The sequence below is a fragment of the Carettochelys insculpta genome, chromosome 1 (genome assembly GCF_033958435.1).
Source record: "Carettochelys insculpta isolate YL-2023 chromosome 1, ASM3395843v1, whole genome shotgun sequence".
Taxonomy (NCBI): Eukaryota; Metazoa; Chordata; order Testudines; family Carettochelyidae; genus Carettochelys; species Carettochelys insculpta.
In genome coordinates, this window is record NC_134137.1 from 364,635,713 (window position 1) to 364,654,411 (window position 18,699).

The following is an 18,699-nucleotide window of genomic DNA, read 5'->3' on the forward strand; positions in this document are numbered from 1 at the left end:
TGGCAGTCTGGCTGCTGCCCCTGTTGCTTTAGTAGCAGCAGTGGCTGGAGCTCCAGGCCCCTTTGAAATGTTGGATCGCAGGACAACTGCCCCCTTTGACACCCTGCCGCTGGGCCTGGCCAGTTAAACTGGGCTTACAGGTGCTTCACATCATTGAAACAGTGCAAATACCAGGGAATCTGGCCTTTCAAATAGATTCACGAGAAGGATAACTCTGAAAAAGTGTGCTGGCAACACTCTGTGCCCACAACACACTGGCACAAAAACCCAGAACGCAACACAGCTGCAGGCAGTATGGAATAGGTACGCATAATGCGCTGCTGCCACACTCGAACCTAGCTATGGCAACAGAGACACACTTCGTCGACTTTCTGGACACGTGTACACTCAACATCTAACTTTATAAAACCTAGTGGTAAAAAGTCGATTTTATTTCATAGTGTAAACATTGCCTTAGGGTATTATTCAAAATCACTACAGCTTTTCCAGCCAGACACCAACACTCAAACCTTACAGTCTACTAATTCCAAGAAATCACTCAGGAAAATAAACATACCACGAATTAATGCATCTGTGACTTGTTCCCAATGAGGCGTGGCTGGCAAAGGTCCCATTGACTTCAGTGTGAGCAGCAACAGGACTTGAAACATTGGGGTTAAAGTCAGGTAGAATTCAGGTGTAAACTCGCCAGGTCCTGAGTTCTGATTTACACACCCGGCTCCAGCCATGTACAGATCTTAGATGGAAACAAGAATGGGGCCTCAGATTTTCAATCCTCTGTGGGACGTGGAGCAAGCAGCTCTCTCCCCCTTGCCTATACTACCATAATTCCTTCCTGCCTCCCTTTAAAACACACTCCCCCCGCCCCCCGAGCACTGATCCCTGCCTCAGAGGATTTGTGGCCATCCAGGTGTTTAAAACTATTCACAAGAAAACAACAAACAGGAAGTTGTGAACTATGGAGACACGTGATGAACATTCCCCTTCAGGCCCGCGTCGGGCTGTGCATTGCCTCCCTGTGCCCTTCTTCTGTTTGGACGCTATGGTTGAAACAGTCAGATCAAGCTGAGGCACTGGCCCTCAAACATATTTGATCAGCCAGCTGGTTTTCATGGCTGTAGTCATTGACATTCATCCCTCGCGCCCTGCACAAGTACATGTACCACTGTCTAGCTCTGAGACAGTGTAGAGCAGCTGCCACTGGCTGGGTGCCCAGCTCTGAAGAGTGGCAACGCAAAAAGTGATATTAGTAGAGCCCTTTGTTGATACAAAATTGTATCAGCATCTGTTCCTGAACCCACAAAAATGATCCATGAATATCCTCCTCCACATCTACACAGATATCCACAGATATTCATAAATGTGCAGGGTTCTAGATATAAAACTGGTATCCACATCTGCAGCTGCAAATATGAGCTGGGAATGTGGATACCGTTGGTTTTAAAGTGGATATACCTGACTATTAGGTGGATATCTGCAAACTTACAGGGCTCTAGATATTAGTCCAGTGGTGTCCAAAATCAACGGAAGAGATTGCCACGTTTCCCCCACCCCTCCAGTGACTCACCACAGCCACCGCCGGAGCCACACCACCAGAGACACTGGAGCCCAGGACAGCTGTGCTATGCTGCCTGAGCCCTGAGAGTCACCTGCACTCCAGACAGCCGCGCCACACCACCCAAGCCTCAGACAGCCAAGAGCCACCCGAGCCATCCAGCCCCGAACCCTCCCACAACCCAAGCAAGCTGCAGGAGAAGCCACCTCTGCCACAGCTGCCATGCTTGTCCCACCAAGAGGTGGGGGATGTGTGCAGAGGGCTGGAGGGTGTTCCAGATATGTGGCTGTAAGAGGCCACATTCGCCACATCACACGGTCCTGCTTGCCACATGTGGCAAACGGACAGTGTATTGGACACCATGGTATTAGTCAATATCACTTTTCACAGAAGACTTAGGCTATGTCTATATGTTAGCCGATGGCCAAGGATGTTTGGTGAGGTGCCAGCTATGCCCGTTTTATACCATCCGTGACTTTAACCGCTAGGACGCATTGTCCCTTCGCGGCGGGCAGCCCGGGCTAGGCTGACAGATGCCCCAAGGTCCTAAACACCCGTGACTTTAACTGCTAGAGCTCAGAGCCCCTTCGCAGTGGGCAGTCAACACTGACTGACAGGTGCCCCAATGGCAGCACTAAGAGCCTTTCCACAGCCGTGACTTTAACTGCTAGAGCTCAGAGCCCCTTCGCAGTGGGCAGTCAGGATTGACTGACAGGCGCCCCAAGAGTTTGCCCCGTGGAGGCGGCACAACTCAACGCTAGGCTCTTAGTACTCTCACCTAATGGCCAGGCTTTATAGCCAAAACGGCTGGGGTTCTTTAATTGTGTTGGCTGCTTTGCAGTAACTCAGAGAAACAAGTCAGGCTTATGCACAAACGGTTACCCAAAATTTATTAAACTAGATTTTAATCATGTGGTTACAAAATTGCTAGTGCCTACTTATTTAAATGTATAGATGTTACACACACAAACAAGTTACAAAACTGAAGCCACTATCCCAAAGAAAGAAAACAAAGTATAGAGCTCTATTTCAAAATATGTGTACACTAAAGATAGGAGATCAGGTGTGGGTGCTTCTTACCCTCCTTGCATCTCTCGATTCCAGCGGTGCCAAGCCAGGATCGGTCACTCAATTCCGCGGAAAGACAAATAAGGGACAAGGCTTAGGGACCCTTTTAGCTGCAGAAGCCTTGGGAGGCTGTCACTTATCTGACCAGCAGATAGATAGTGAAAAGCACTCAAAAATCATGGTGCTGCAGGTCCCATACTTATACCTCTGTACTCCTTTATTCTCTTTCTCCTTTCTTATGCCAAATTGGGGCTGGTCTGTCTGGGCGACGCCAGCTCTCGCAAGAGTAGTGTGAACTTAATTTACACTTGCAAGGGAGAGAAACAATAAGTTTTGACTACTGGACATTCCTTTTATTAGGGTAAATATTTTCCCACCTAGGATGTTGGTGTGTGTGCATCACGTTTTTTAGTAGGGGCTAAGAGCCATGTCTGTCACAGCTTCTCTGTCTGCTGTGAGCCTAATCGTTGTATATGTTCCCAGAGGCACATTGTAGCAGCACACCTGTGCTTTCTCACAGCTTCAAAGGCTGTGCTGGAATTTATGTTAAGTGCCCTGTTGTTTTGGCTCCCTTGTGTTCCCAGCAATGCTGGTCTGAGAGGGGGCTGGCTGTCTGGCTACACTATACCAGACTAAGAAAGTCGACCACGGACACACAATACTAGCTACATCAATTGTGTAGCTAAAATCAATATATCTGCACTTGGCTAACTTGTCTGTTTATGCAGGGGAAGGCCGACAGGACCTGTGCGACCCCTGAGAGATCAGTTTCATGTGTCCATACTAGATGCATCAAATTGAACCCTGGAAGATCAAGCCTGAGCAGGTCAATCTTCCATGGTAGTGTAGATGTAAGGCTTAGTGCCTCATTGGCACCCTTACTTCTGCCCTGCTGCTGCCACATGGGGGGTGGAGCTGATGCCCCTCTCCCACCTCTCCTCTGAGCTTGGGACTGGGCAGGGGGAAGGAGAGCCCATGCCAGAGATCGGGGGTTGTTTTCAGTTGTGCCCTTTATCCCTGCCTCGCGGGTGTGCACGGCCCGTCTGCTGTCAGAGCACTACGAAAAACCAAACACAAACACAAGGCCCAAGCTCACAAGCTTGGTGTCTGGCTCCTGACTTGTAATTATCTCTCTCTCTCCTCCAGTGAAATGAAATGGAATTAAGCAAACAGGATTCAATTTAGTAATGGAATCAATAGTACTCGCTAAAGCGGAGTTAAGGGAACAGGTCCTGACAGACAGTGCACAGAGCTCCCACTAGTGCTGCCTGTGTACTTTCTCTGAGTTAGCAACTGGCCAATATCATGTGCAAAATAAATTTGATTGAAGATAGGAAACGTAGCGTATTCGCCCTGAGCATGGCACTTTAAAGGTTAAAAAAGAGAAAACTACAACACATGTACTATCAAGAACGAGAAGAGATTTTCCAAACAGTAAAATCCATCTTGAGTCTTCTGCAACAGGATCACAACTAAAGATATTGATTGAACTTGAGTAGCAGACTAGAGTCAAAAGCCCATTTTGAAGTCTGGTTTGAATCACGCTCAAGAGAGTCTCGTGCTATGGCACTGCAGAGCCTGCAAAGGTAGGAGCAAGCTTTGATATTTTCCTTTCTTCTTTTGCCACAGGGGTTATTTCAAACACCAACAAGCTCCACAAATCTACATTCCCTGGCAATTCAAATGAAAATAACAACCAGCTCTGAAGACAAAAATGGGGAAAAAAATACACTAACACCAAGAACAGGTTTCAGTGAGCAGCACAATTTTAACATCAACCAGGAGACACTTACATATGCCTGAGCCAGCTGCAAACACCAATGACTTCCAAACTTTCTGCCTACCCAGAGCAAATGTTCAGAGAAAACAGTGGGGGGTGGGTATTTCTTTAACTGGTGCTATTGAAGCCAATGGAGACACCTCAATCCTCAGCTGGGTGAACTGGCATTCTGCATTTGGCTTCAATCAAACCAGCAGAGCGACTAGACCGCTCTGCTTTTATGCAGAAAGGGTATGAGATGTGGGGGTAGGAGGAGGCAGAAGACTCCATTCCCTTTGGAACAGTGAATCTCTGGTGTTTTCCATAACCACCTTGTACATGGATACGTTTAGTATCTCGGGTCAGGTTCTGAAGAGCTATTCAACGTGAAATGAGCCATTCCACTGATGCTCAGTCTAGTCTGGTGACCTTGGGAACCTAACTTGGGCTACTTCCAAGAAGCCTGGTTTTCAGAGAGTGCCAAGGAGTCTCCTCTGTAAGCTGAGTGCTTGGGCAGCCCCCAGGAGAGAATCAGGTGCTGCTCAGCTGATTAGTAGAACACCCACAGCCACCCACAGTGGGCAGCCTGTGTTTCTATTGGTGCTGCACATCTACATATCTTGGTGCACATGGAATTTTTCTGCCCATGAGTGGGAGATAAAAAGAGGGAGCCCAGCTGTTTTCAGAACTAGCTTCTTTATCACGTTTCAAGTTGTGCACCCAAAATCACTAGGCACGTTTGAAAATGTAGGGCTATGTTTATCTCACTGGCAGATGGAAGACCCCAGATCCATTCATGCGTCAGTGCATTCCCTGTAGGAGGGGGCAGGACTTCCTCATGCCCCCAACTCCATGAGCCACTGTCCATCATTTGCCCACAGTACTCCCCCAGTGGCTTCACTTGGGTGAGTTCTGTGGGGCAATCACACCTGACAAGTGGCCTGGTTCTTCTTCCACCCATCCCTGACAAGAGTCCTTCTGGAACAAGGGCCAGCTTCTCAGGCAGCCCCTGGACTGGGCTTTATGGGCTGTCCCTCAACCCTTTGTGGGGTTTACCTCCTAGTCCTCTACCTGAGGTGCACAGCCTGGCTCTCAGCAGGTGGTTCTTGGAACAGCGTGTTCTGTGGTTGTTTCCTCTTCAGCTGGCCTGCAGTGGGCAGTCTTTCTCCTGGTCCTCACCCCACCTATGCTCAGCTTCCCTTTTAAATCCCCTCCCCACCAACACCGCACAAACAAGATGGGCCTCCTTGGTGCACCACAGACCCAGAGGAGCTCTGTGGCCTCCCGGCCAGCGAGAGGGTGCGCCCCTCCACACACCCCTAGCTGTCAATGCACACAGCTGTTTCTTTAGCTCAGGAGGTGGTTGCTGAGCTTGGGGAGCCAAACAGCTGTCGGCAGTCCCAGAACTCAAACAAAGTGGTACTAAAGCATCTGGATTGTGGCAAAACACTTGGTCCCTATTCGCACAAAGTCTGACTGTCCACAAGAACCCAGCATTCCCCCATCACTGATTTAGGTTATCACAGCTCTCATTGTGCAACTTCTTGTAGCCACTGACTAGGCTGCTTGGGAAGCTCTCCACACCTCTGGATCCTGGAAGATTTTAAACCTGTTGAGACTAAATAGAGCCAAGCTACTGACCCACTGTGGGTTTCTAGCTACACTGTCACACTGACTTGCCCCTGGGCTCAGGGGGTCACCTTCCAGACTTTCCTGGAACCTAACACACTCTCCCAGAATGCTGCAGAAAGGTGTGAGCCTTTGGGTTACCAGTGAACTTTCTCAAGTGGCCAGTGGTAAGTTGAACACAGAGGACACACAAAGCCCCTCTGCCCAGACTTTCGCACAATTGCTCTTCTACTGAGGGGATAAAGCAAGAAACTACCAATTTTTTAGAAAGTGAAAAACACCCTAAACACAGTGGCTCAACCTTCTCTTGGGAGCTTTGGGGGATCAGCTGCATTCCTGAAAGTAGACAGGGAGGGACCCCTGCTTCATCATGTCCCTGCATGCTGGGCTTTTTCTCCCTCCTCTTGTGCTGAAGAAAACATGGCCCCTTCATTATACAGTGCCCACTCTTGTATTACTTATGCCCCTCTCTGTCAGGTGACCTGCTTGGCTTCCTCAGAGGAGTATCCATCCCTGACAAGTGACTCTGTTGCCAAGGGGACCTCTTCCCTGCCACACCTGTTCTGCTTGGTGGGAGCCATCTATTTGCTATGGAAGTTCACTCCAACCTCAACCATCCCTCTATTGTCAGCCTCATGCCTCTCCCCTTTTGGAATTTGGGTCCGACATGGAAGTGAAAGCACTAAAGACAAAAAGCTGCCCATTCAAACTGGAGTTTGCAGCTTGGTAAAGAGATGTACAGAGCATTCATAATCTCTCACAGAATTCCTAAATTGTAAAGATGAATTCCCCAAACCCTCACCGGCTGTCACTTCACATTTCTGGCTCAGTTTGCCCAGCTGTAATCTGAGGATGAACATATTAACCGGTATCCCTTCCAGGCATGTTTAATTAGTAAATGTCCATGCAATGCTTTGAACACGTGAAGGGCTTGAGATAAGTGATGGGTGTTAGCATTTCTATTGACTGTGTCAGGAGCATCTGAAAGCTGGAGGCTGAGCAGCATGAAGGGGTGTGCTGAGTTTGGGTTGCTAACTTCACATCAGCAAGTAGGATTTGCTCAGTTTGCTAAGGGCTGAGAAGCACTCGGCATCACCCATAAGCATTCACTTTGCTGTGAATTTCTCTCCCCTACTATTCAAGATGTGGGAAGAAGCGGAAACAGTGGCATCAGACCAAAATCTCTGGAGACCACTTGTTGCCCAATGTGCCCAGACGCACAGGCGGACCTAACTCTAAATCTAAACCTAAACTATTCAAGAACCTGCAAGATTAAAAAAAAAACTGTAGGCCTGTGCAACAATTCCCTGCCTGCGTTTTAACTCAGGACCTCACTGGAGTTAGCTCATCAGCTGACTGCAGCAGCACTAGCCTCTTACCATCTCGTGTTGACCAGCCACTAGAGGGGGCCATAACACACACTATACCAATGTGTTACTTACACACCAACATTCATTGTGAACTCATACAGTAGAATAATAGGGCCTGATTCCACATCCTCTTACCCTGGTGTAAATCAGGGTTGAGTCCATGAAATGATGCAGCATCAGTGAGAAGAGGAGCAGCTCTATAATTTCCTAACCAATGTGAACATAGGTGCATTTTCAGGACACCATCCTCCAGCCTCTGATGGCGGCTGTCTTCAAAACAAAGAGGCAGAATTGGCTATTCCCTATCTGCTCTTACTGCTGCTGGATGATAGCTTTGATACAAAGCTCACTGAGGTCGATGGGATTCTTTCCCCTGACACCAGGGAATTCTGCAGCATACCCATAAACTCAGCATGCTATCTTTGTCCCTTTACTTTGACCAGGGACGCCACTAGTTCCAAGTACGCAGCAGTTTCACAGCCATTCCTGAGGAAGCAATGTTAGTCAAGTCCATTCCCTTCTTCCAACTGCAGGTGTCAAATCTTAGCAAAGATTTTAGGACCCTACTATTCTGTGATGAGCTCAGAAACACTGCGAGAGCCTTTGAGCTGAATTGCAATGTATGTCGCAGCTGGAACCAATGATTTCACAGCCATGCTTCCAGTATGGTTCAAATTCTCGAGGCTCCCACTTGCTGAAAGCCCTACAGAAAATCCAGGGTAAGAAACATACTCTTATCTGCAGAGTTCTGAGTACTGCCACAGTACATCTGTCCTCAGATCTGCACCATCTCTGTCAACGTCACTTGCGGATAGTGACTGTGGGGAAGAGGCACTTTTTGGATGACTTTGGTGGAAGGACTGGCACAACTGAAGCTTGTGCTTGTGTGTGTCTGACAGACTTACTTTAGTCAAAATAAACAGATTTAAAGAAAACCCTAACAAACTAGAACAGCAGCAGCACCACATTCAGCCTATGGCAGCAGCGGTACAGAAAACACTACACAGTTTCACATTGCCCATAACCTAGGAGTGACTCAGGCTGTTTTTGCAGAAATGTTGAGACTAAGTGACTTTTGGTGAGGAATTCTTGTGTGTAGGGGGGGGATACATAAAATCAAAGCTCCCAGAATTCACGTTTCCACACCTTTTATTTCTCAAAAAAACCTCAAACACACACACACAATTCACCTCATTCTGGCTTTAGAGTCCTTTTAATGGACCATGAGTCTGATCCAAAATGTTCTCCTACGGCAGTATGTGGGCTTCTGCAGTTTCCTCCCTTGTCAGTTGCAACTTTATATGCCTGGAGGTACGTACAAACCGTAACGCAATTACAGTTACTTGCCTGTGCAATAATTGAAGTTCTTCGAGATATGTGCCCCCCCCACCCCGCAATGGGTGCTCCACTCCAGGTGCTGGTGTGTCCCTGCGCCTTGGAGATTTTTGCAGCAGTGTCCCTTTGGGCCGTACACATGTGTGAACCTCTCTTTCACACCCCCACCTCCCTCCCTCCATTTAAAGAGCCAAACACAGGACCTGGATCCTTCGGGTCCCTTTCTACCATGGAGCCACTGAACTCAGAAGTAGAGGGGAGGAGGGTGGGTAGTGGAGCACCTATGGAGACACTCATCTTAAAGAGCCTCAGCTGCTGCACAGGTGAGCAACCTTCATTTCTTCCTTGAGATTTGTCCCCATGGGTGCTCCTCTCCAGGCGACTGAGAAGCAGTGTCCCTTAGGATGGAAGGGACTTTGGAGTTGGCGGAATAACTGTTGAGAGTACCGCTGTACCCAGAGCCATGTCCACCTGAGATGCCTGGGTGATGGTACAGTGATGGGTGAAAGAATGTTGGGATGTCCACGTTGCTGCCTTACATATGTCAGTCAATGGCACATGGCACAGGAATGCTACCCATGTGGCCATCGCTCTGGTAGAGTGTGTGCGCGCAGCAGCTGTGGTGACTGCACTCCTTGTAGTTAGTAGCAGAGTCTGATGCATCCTGAAATTCAAATAGAGAATCTTTGTGTGAAGATTCCACTTGGTCATGGACCAGAGACCCTCTGCCATATGGTGTAAGTGAGCTCCACGCCCTGCGAGAGAGGCATCCATGGTAAGACTATGTGTGGGTGGATCCTGAATGAATGGGATTCCCGAGCATAGGTTTCTGGGTTGAGTCCTCCAAACAAGAGTCTTTCAACTTAGGAGGAACTGAGTGGTACTGGCAACATAGGTTTTTGTGGCTAGCAAACAGCAGCAAGCCAGCCTTGCAGACTTTGCATGTGTAAGTCATGTATGTCTGACCACAAAGGTGCTTGCACCCTTGTGGCCCAGTAGTTGTAGACATTGCTGTGTTGTGGTTTGTGGGGCAGATCGTAAGGAGGTTACAAGGTCAGTGATGGCCTGGAAGTAATGGTGCAGGAGGAGGCAGCAGCTGTAGTGGCATCAAGGTGAGCCCTGATGAATTCCAAATGCTGTGTAGGTTGTGTTATTGATTTTTGTGCATTTATTTGCAGGCCCAAGTGCTGACAGCATTTCATTGTCATGATGGTGCTCTGAGTGGCTTCCTCCCATGCTGGTGCTATCAGAAGACAATCCAGGTGAGGCAAGAAGATGATTCTTTGTTTTCTGAGGTGTTCAAGCAGTTTGGAAAATACACTGATGGCTGTGGAGAGGCCAAAGTGCAGAGTAGTGGGCAGCTCCTACTGCAAATCTCAGAAAACGTCTGTGGGGTGGATGTATGATGACATGAAAGTAAGCAACATGCAGGTCGAGGGCTGAAAACCAGTCCCCGTTTTAGTGCTGGGATTATTGTGGAGAGAGTGATCATTCTGAACCTCTGTTTCTTTACAAATTCGTTTAAGCCTCTCAGGTCAAGAATTAGTCTCTATTCTTCATTCTTTTTGGGTATTAAAAATCAGTGAGAATAAAAACCTTTTCCCTGTATGTTGCTGGAGAACAGGTTCCATGACTCCAAAGTTGAAGAGAAGGTCTACCTCCTGATAAAACATTTGTTTGTGAGACAGGTCCCTGAAAAGAAATGGGGAAGGGGGCTGTTAGGGGGCACAGAAAGAAAGGGGGTAGCGTAGCCAGATCTGATGATCTCTAATGGCCATTTGTTGGTGGTAATCATGAGCCACCCATAACAGAAGGGACGAAGGTGGTTGGAGAAATGGAGGGTCGATTGCACTAGAGAAGGAGAGAGATCTGGATCTTCAACCAAAACTTCAAATGTGCTTAGTCGAGTATAAGGGTTGAGGTGCTAGGGCCAATGGTGGACAACGACACTGTCGCCTCTGTCTGTATCGTTGTTGTCATCAATCATATGAATGCGGTTGTTGTTGAGAGTTATATGAGTATCTATTTCCCTGGTATTGTTGGTACCTAAAATGGTATTTTGTTGTAGCAGGTGTCTGCGTGCCCAAAGATCGCTGAGTGGCTCGAGAGTCTTCCATGGAGTGAAGCACAACATTGGTCATCTCTGTGAAAAGCTTTTTGGTGTCAAAAGGGAGATCTTCCACTGTGCTCTGGATTCTTTAGGGAATGTGGTCGAGCTGCACCAAGAGGCCAGCCTCGTAACTATCCTGGCGGCTGTGGTTCATGCAGCTGCATCTGCAATATCAAGAGCTTCTTGGAAAGCAGTGCATGCAATTGTTTGTCCCTCTGTGACGAGGGCTTGAAATCACTGTCTTTTGTCCCCTGGGAGATCCTTAATAAAGCCTGTATACTTTGCATAGTTTTTGTGGCGAGAGGGGTGCTGCAAGCAGGGGAAGGCTGGCACCAGCGGGGGCGGGTGGGTATAAGCCTGTGGTGTGGTCAGCTGTGGAATTGGAGTGTGCTTTGCACGGGAGGAGTGACAAACGCCTCAGTACTGAGCTGCTGCACTGAGAGTGGATTGGCTGTCGGTGCCAAGTGTCCACATTACCAGTGGTGCCATGAGAGTGACAGGGAAGGCGGCTGCATTGGCTTCGGCACCAATGCTGCCTGAGGTGCCCGGAGCGCTGACAGAGCTCACTCTCGGGGCTGCCTGTGGGGGCAGCAGAGATCTCATTGCAGCTCATTTTTTTCTCTTATGTGGTCTCTTGGCAAAGATGCCCGACACTTTTTTGCTTCTGTTAGCAGCTTTGGGGAACCTTGTGAGGGACATTAGCAGGGAGCCCCTTGCTGAGCTTGTCCCCTCTCCTAAGTCAGAGGCTGGTTGGAGAGACTTCTCCATGAGCAGGAGTTTCAGCCTCAGGTCCGTTTCTCCATGCCCTCGATTTCATTTTGGCACAGTGGGCACATTTCTGAAGGGATATGGCCCTCGCCCGAGCAGCAGACACACTGGCTGTGTCCATCAGAGATGGGCATAGCCTCCCTGCAAGAGGCACATCTCTTGAAGTGCGGAGAGCCAGGCATTTCTGCGGAAGCCGCTAAAAATGGCTGAGGCAGTTCTCCTCCCGCACAATAACTAACTAACTGAGAAAAACTGTTCTAACTATAAACTGTGAGGGAAGCACTGATAGCACAACTGCTGCACTCCATCTCCAGCTGGGGAGGGTAGAAAGGGAACTGGAGACTCCGCATCCCACACGTGGATCTTTAAATTGGGAGAGGGGACAGAGAACAGCTCACGAGTGGGGGACACCACTGCAAAAATCTCCCGGCGAAGGTCCAGGGATGCACCAATGCCTGGAGTGGAGCACCCATGGGGACAACTCTAAGAAATTTGTGTTCATCATTAAAGTTCCTCCGCATGCTCTGCTGTTAAAGCCGTAGCATGCCCATGAGGTCACTGGTGATCTCCCCTCCCACAATCACCCACCCAGCATATTCCCGCAGCATTCATACGAGCCTTCAAATAAATCTCTGATTTCTGCTGCTCCTATCTGTACACTTGCTCCTCTAAAGGGCCTCGACTTCCTTGTTCTCTGAAGGATGATATTGAGGAGGATACATTGGGCAATGGTTACAGATAAAGACAAGGCTGCAAGAGATGAAAACCCCCGAATGAAGTGACGCTCACTCTCTGAGGATATCATTAAAGGGTTTGGAAGAGTTAGGTATTTCATAAAACCATTCAGAGTTTTGCTAGCCAGGACACCACAGTTTAAGAGCAATTGGTGCCTCCTGCTATAGGATATAAACCAAAAACTAACAATCTGGAGTTAGGAAGAAGCGTCATCCATTGTGGCAGTTTTACATCTTACATGGCACTGGTCCTTATTGGAAATGGAGACAGATCCTGTATGACACGGTCCATTGCCATCCTTCCAGCCATCCCACCACTTTGGTTATCACCAGCTCCTTTTGGACAGGGAAATCAAGAATTCCCATGCCCACTTTGACAAGCCCCCACTCGCAGAGTCTTCTTTTAAACAATAAATAACAGGACCCCTTACTTTTATTAGAAGGTCTAACAGCTGCCTAAAACTATTCAGTGGTTTCTGGTTATGGCCTTGAGAGAGAATCTTTTTCCAGACTTGGACCCCAAATCAACCATATATAACACACTGCAAACACTAACAAAAGTAGCCAGAACCAAGGTGGGGAGGTCAAATTCTGATTTGAACTTCAGGGCCAGATTCCCTACTGGTGTAAAACAGAGATGTTCCATTGAGTTCAGTGGTGCTACCCCAATTTTCACCGGGTTTGAATGGGGCCCAGTATGTGTAACAAATATAATGCCCTGCATATTTTTATTATTCCAGAAAACCAGCATCAGAGCAGATCCAGTCACATCCCTACTGTCTTTACCAATAATTCATACAGTGAAGCTGCTTAAATGTGTTTAATCCCTGAAAAGATTCAGTTGCTTGGATCCAGAATTAAAAGAAAAGCAGGCAAACCAGTGAGAAAAGTGTATCCTGTTTAATCAACTGAACACAAAACAGAGCGCTTTGCATTGGTTTGTGACCTTAAATAACAGATTCATACATAACTTTGATGATGGGATGGTTGCTGAGAGTACATTTTGGCAGAATACTAGATGTCACAGGCAACAGTTCACTTACTGAAGTGTTTCAAGACTTCAAAACTGTGCCTTTTATGGAAATATGAAAACAGCCTTTTTGTCTGGTTTCCAGGAAAGAAAAAACAGAAACAGCAAAAACTCAGCTAAAAGGTATCAGAACAAACTTGTTTATGACTGGAAAATTCCATTACCATTCTTCAAGCTGTATTTAAAACAGTTCTAGAGGGTTAGTTGGTTTCTGCTTCTCGTAGTGCTCAGTCAGGTGTACCTTCAGGGTGTTTGGAAGAATTTCTTCTAAGAACATGGCAGATCATTTGGAACTCCACATAAGAAGCGTCATATACCAAAGTCAGGAGGAGCTGATAAAAATGTTATTTTATATTTAATTTGAAAAACTCATTGGGTGAGGGGGAAATAACAGGAACAAAACCCCTCATTTGTATTAATAAAACTGAAAGACTTAAAATTTAAGGCATTTTAAGATGTCAGGGATATGAGTTGCTGGGAATGAATCCCAATTATATCTCAAGGGAAATGGGGGCAGGTAAGAGCAAATGATGAAAACAGTGGTAAGAAATGTAATTCTGTGCAATGTGGGAAGCTCCAGGCCTCCAGTCATCACGGAAGAATGCTGCTAAGTTCCGTGTAGGCTGCAGTTCAACCCTGGATTTCGAACTCAGTTTCGAATAGATTTTCACTTCCCTGTACAAATGCTGATCAGATGAAAATCTCTGATGTGACAGAACATTATCTGAATAAAATTCAATGATGTCCAAAAAATCCTGTTCATAAAAGATCAGCAAACAACTGAAATTCCCCTATCATCATTTGTTAAGGAAGCACGTCACCATCGTTGACCACATGTAAACAATAGGATAACAACAAATACTACGTAAGATAAGAAATGTGCAACAACAGTACAAAATATACAAAAAAAGAAACTTGTATTTAATATACATTCAACATCATCAAAAAATGGTTCCATACATCACAAAAATCCCTTCTTTCTGGGAAGTGAAACGCTATTTCAAGAACAACAACGAAAAATGTACACAGCGCCTGATGTAATCCCAAAGAAACTCCAATTAGAAGAACAGATTCCAGCCACTGTAACTGGACATATAAAATAATTAAAATAAATTTGTCTGAACAAGAAAAAAGCACTAATCTCCACATCTTCATCGCAAATCTTCTTCCACATCTGATAGTGTAATCAAATATTCAATTTTCATCTTAGATTTAATTTAATTTAGAACTGGACTTTTCTCAGACTGGCTGACGCAACTGAGTCAAATCTACATGGTCTGTGTAGTAAAACCACCATCTTTGCATGTCTTTTCCAAGGTTTTGCACGCCTTTCAGAATTCAGACATTTCTAGTGACAAACATATAAGTCTGATTTGAAGGACAATATTGTATCCTCATTTCTCCCTAGCCTTCCACAACTCTTGCCTTCATCATTTCCGCCAATGATTTTATACCCACATTTAAGCAAACTATCTTGAGTTCAGATTGCACTGGAATTTCAGAAAATAAGTTTTTCGTAGACTGGCAGTTACGAAGATCACAGATTTTTAACATCAGAAATGTTTAGGCACTGAAAAAGGACTTCAGGCCTGCCTTCAAAATTCAAAGCACCTTTTTTGCCTTCATTTAAATGTACAATTACTTGCCCCCACAGCAGGACTCATGTGTATGCTAAGATACATTACCGTGTAACCAACATTAGTACCTTCAGGGGACTCCTTGTCCCTTCTTAATGACCGGACCACAGACAGGCCAAAGACTCTGATATTGCTCCCCAACTGCAAAATGGCTGAGTTAGCTCAGACAATAGAAGCTTGCGGGTCCCCTCTACCTCAAGAGGGTCCTGGATGCAATCCTTACAGATGATCATCCCAGGGGGTTGTGACCACTGTTCCCTATAAAATGTGCACTCGGGCAGCCACCCAGGAGAGATTCAAATGCCACCCAGCTGATTAGCAGAGAGCCCACAGCTGGCAGCATGTGGTTCTACTGGTGGTGCTATGCCTCATATTGTGCATATAACTCATTTTATTCTGCACATGGATCAAAAAAATTACAGAGCACACTGTCTGCGACATAAATGATTGTACAGGGGACCGAACTGCTGTCAACCTCCCATGCCAAGGACTAGCTTCCCCAGGAAAGTGAGAAACCTAATTCACAGTACGGTTCGCTGCTCCCCTCTAGTGTCTAGAGCCTGTAAAAAGATTTCTGAGCCTGCTGCTGCTTCTCAACGGAGGGACCTGCTCTCTCATCCCTAGCAGTGACAGAACATGCTTTTGGGGCTGGTCTGTGATTGGAGCTGGGGGTATGACTCAATGCGACTTGCTCTAAGTCTTGTCAAGACAGCACACTACACCAGTGCAGCCACAGCACCAGGGACGGTGCCAAGAGGTGGCATGGGCTAGCCACCCTGAGTACAAATCCACCTGAACCCTGTGGATACGTGCTCAGCACAGCTACTACGGCTTGTGCTACCCTGGATACATCACTATTCTTTGTGTGTGAGGCTGATGACAGCAGATGCAAGGATGTCTACTGGGAATCACATCCTTAGCTGTAGGGAGAGATATAGCATGAGATTCAGGAATGTCAGGCTAGAACCAACCCACAAGGTCACTTTGGCACCTAAATGGGTTCAACACAGGAGTGCAAAATCAGCCCTGCCACTATGAAAGCTGTTGCAGGGCATCCAGCCATGATCCCCCAAAGCCCTATCTTCTCCAAGGATCAAAACTCATCCATGGATCTGTTTCAAGTACCATTCACCATTTTGATTTTAAGAGAGACTTGAAGCACTGCAACAAAAAGGATAGTATGGAGCCTTTGAAGAAAGAGTTGTGAATCTTTCAGAAAAATCAGTTCTTAGGATATGTATGGACAAGGTGATTATGAACTGAAAAGTACCTATATGTCATGACTTGCTGAGTAATGCACAGGTGAATGTAAAACTCATGTCAGTTGCAGTAGTTATATCTCTTCCTGAGTTAAGCTTCATTCCTAATTTGGAATCCAAGCCATCTGCTCTTGTTTTTGGCAAGGTACTTGACAGAAAGATAAGGCAACCCAATCTCTCGTTTTGATTTCCACCCTCTTTTTAGTTAAATGCCTCAGTATTTACTCCACTGTTGGCAGCAATATGTTTAAAATGTGGTCCTGTAAAAATAGAAATCAGGTTTGTTTCTTTGAAGGTAGTATTTAATCCTCATATATTTTGTGATCTTGAAGATTTCAGCTGAACAGATTCAAAATGATCTTGTTTTTCCTACAATGAAAAGAGACAAATTCCCATCAATCATGGTTTCTCAAATTCACTCTGAAGTATACTAACATCTCTTCACTCAGTATAAAAAGGCAGGGACAAAAATTTCTGGGATCAGCAACTCAAGTGCATTTCATGTTGAAGACTTTTTTAGATTGTGTCACAGTGAGTGAAAGCAAACATGCATCTGACAAAGTGGGTCTTTGCCCATGAAAGCTTATGCTCCAAAGTGTCTGTTAGTCTATACAGTGCCACAGGACTTCTTGTTGTTTTTGAAGATACAGACTAACTCAGCTATCTCTCTGATACTTGAGAGTAGAATGTGGCCTTTAATTCTAAACTAACTGTAACATCCCTACTCCTTAAAAGATAAAAATTGCAAAAACTTCAAAATTCCATTTGAGGCAGACAGGCTATGAATTTTTTGTGTGTCCTTTCTAGAAAGTATAATGATAGGTTTAGACACATGTGCAAGTGGCATATTTTGCACAGCAGTAAACAGAAAAGTCAAGGTTATGAAGTTTATGATAGAATAACAAAGAATTTATTACGCATAAGTGTAGAAAACACAAAACATTTAGGAGTGAGACCAGTTTGAGAAAGAAGAATGAGAAACTCCTGAAATCTAATCTCAACTCTTACACTGACTCCTTCGGCAGGACTGACCAGCCTGTTGAGGCCTTGGCTCAGCAGGGCACTTAACTTGTGTTGACTTTTCGGCATGTGAATCACCCCCTTCATTAGAGCTATTTCCTGAACTACAGTTTTTGTTAACAATAACTTATGTCACTCAGAGGTGTGAATAAGCCACCCCTGAGCACCACAAGTTTACACCCCTACAAGCACTCGTGTCCAGTATTATGTTCCCAAGACTAATTCTGCTGTTTGTGGAGTTGGTTTTATTATGCTGACAGGCAGGGCAACTGCATCGGCAGAACTGTGTGGGCATAGCTCCATACATGTACAACTTGCCCTAACTTACCAATTCTCCAAACACTTAACACATGCATTTAACTTACTATTGTGAGTGGTCATTTTCATTTTATTGGAACTACTCACAATCGTGAAGTGAAGCTCGCAAGCGTTTGGAGGATCGGGTGTGAAAGGGGACTACTCACATATTCTATGTTTTGTTGAATTGGGGATTTACCCTGAGCTGGGTGGGAAATGCTTTTCTAGTCCAGTGAAAACTTCTGAGATTTCAAAAGTTATTTTCTTTCTGAACCATGAGGAACCACTGACTTTGGGAAATTTGTCATGAAAAAACACATGACAAAAGGCACTCAGCTGGGCTGTGGGAATCCCAGTTGTAAAACTCTGCTCCCAATCTGGGTGAGGGCACATAGCCCACCAGTCTGCAGAATGTTTCCAGCTCAATTACTCCTGCTGGAGCTGTTCCACATCGTATAAATACTTAAACATGCACTGGGCCAAAGAGAGACACTGAAATTTCAGCTGAGTGATTAGGATGCTCAACTGAAATGTGGAAAACACGAGTTGAAGTCCCTCTTGCAAAGGAAGTGTTCAAAGTTGGGTTTCCCACATTCCGAGAGAATGGCCTAACTGCCAGGCACCTCTGTGACATGTCACTCTCCTCGGTTAGCAAAATGTTCCACATCAGAATGAAAACATATTTTGAAACCTCAAAGTTCTTCCTGAAATACAATTGCTGTTTGCTAGCCTGCCTGAAAATTTACCTCTCCAGAACACTGTGGATACACCCAAACCCAAAGGGAGAAGCGGTGGATGTGGTATACCTAGACTTCAGTAAAGCATTTGACACGGTCTCACATAATATACTTATCAATAAACTATGCAAATACAACTTAGATGGGGCTACTATAAGGTGGGTGAACAACTGGCTGGATAGCCATACCCAGAGAGTAGTTATTAATGGTTTTCAATCCGGCTGGAAAAGTGTAACTAGTGGGGTTCCGCAGGGGTCTGTTTTAGGACTGGTTCTGTTCAATATCTTCATTAGCTATTTAGATATTGACATAGAAAGTACATTTATTAAGTTTGCAGATGATACCAAGCTGGGAGGGGTTGCAACTTCTTTGGAGGTTTGGGTCATAATTC

At 45.9% G+C, this 18,699-nt stretch overlaps 1 protein-coding gene across 3 annotated transcripts in view; it reads right to left on the reverse strand.

The window, feature by feature from the left end:
* Positions 1-13,218: 13,218 nt before the first annotated feature.
* Positions 13,219-18,699, reverse strand: part of ELAPOR2 (endosome-lysosome associated apoptosis and autophagy regulator family member 2) — a 222,002-nt gene continuing 216,521 nt past the window's right edge. For all 3 annotated transcript variants that reach the window (XM_075017528.1, XM_075017509.1, XM_075017519.1), the window contains exon 22: positions 13,219-16,623. In XM_075017528.1, the coding sequence (XP_074873629.1) occupies positions 16,564-16,623 (60 nt within the window). In that variant the 3' untranslated portion in view covers positions 13,219-16,563. The remainder of the gene's footprint in view (positions 16,624-18,699) is intronic.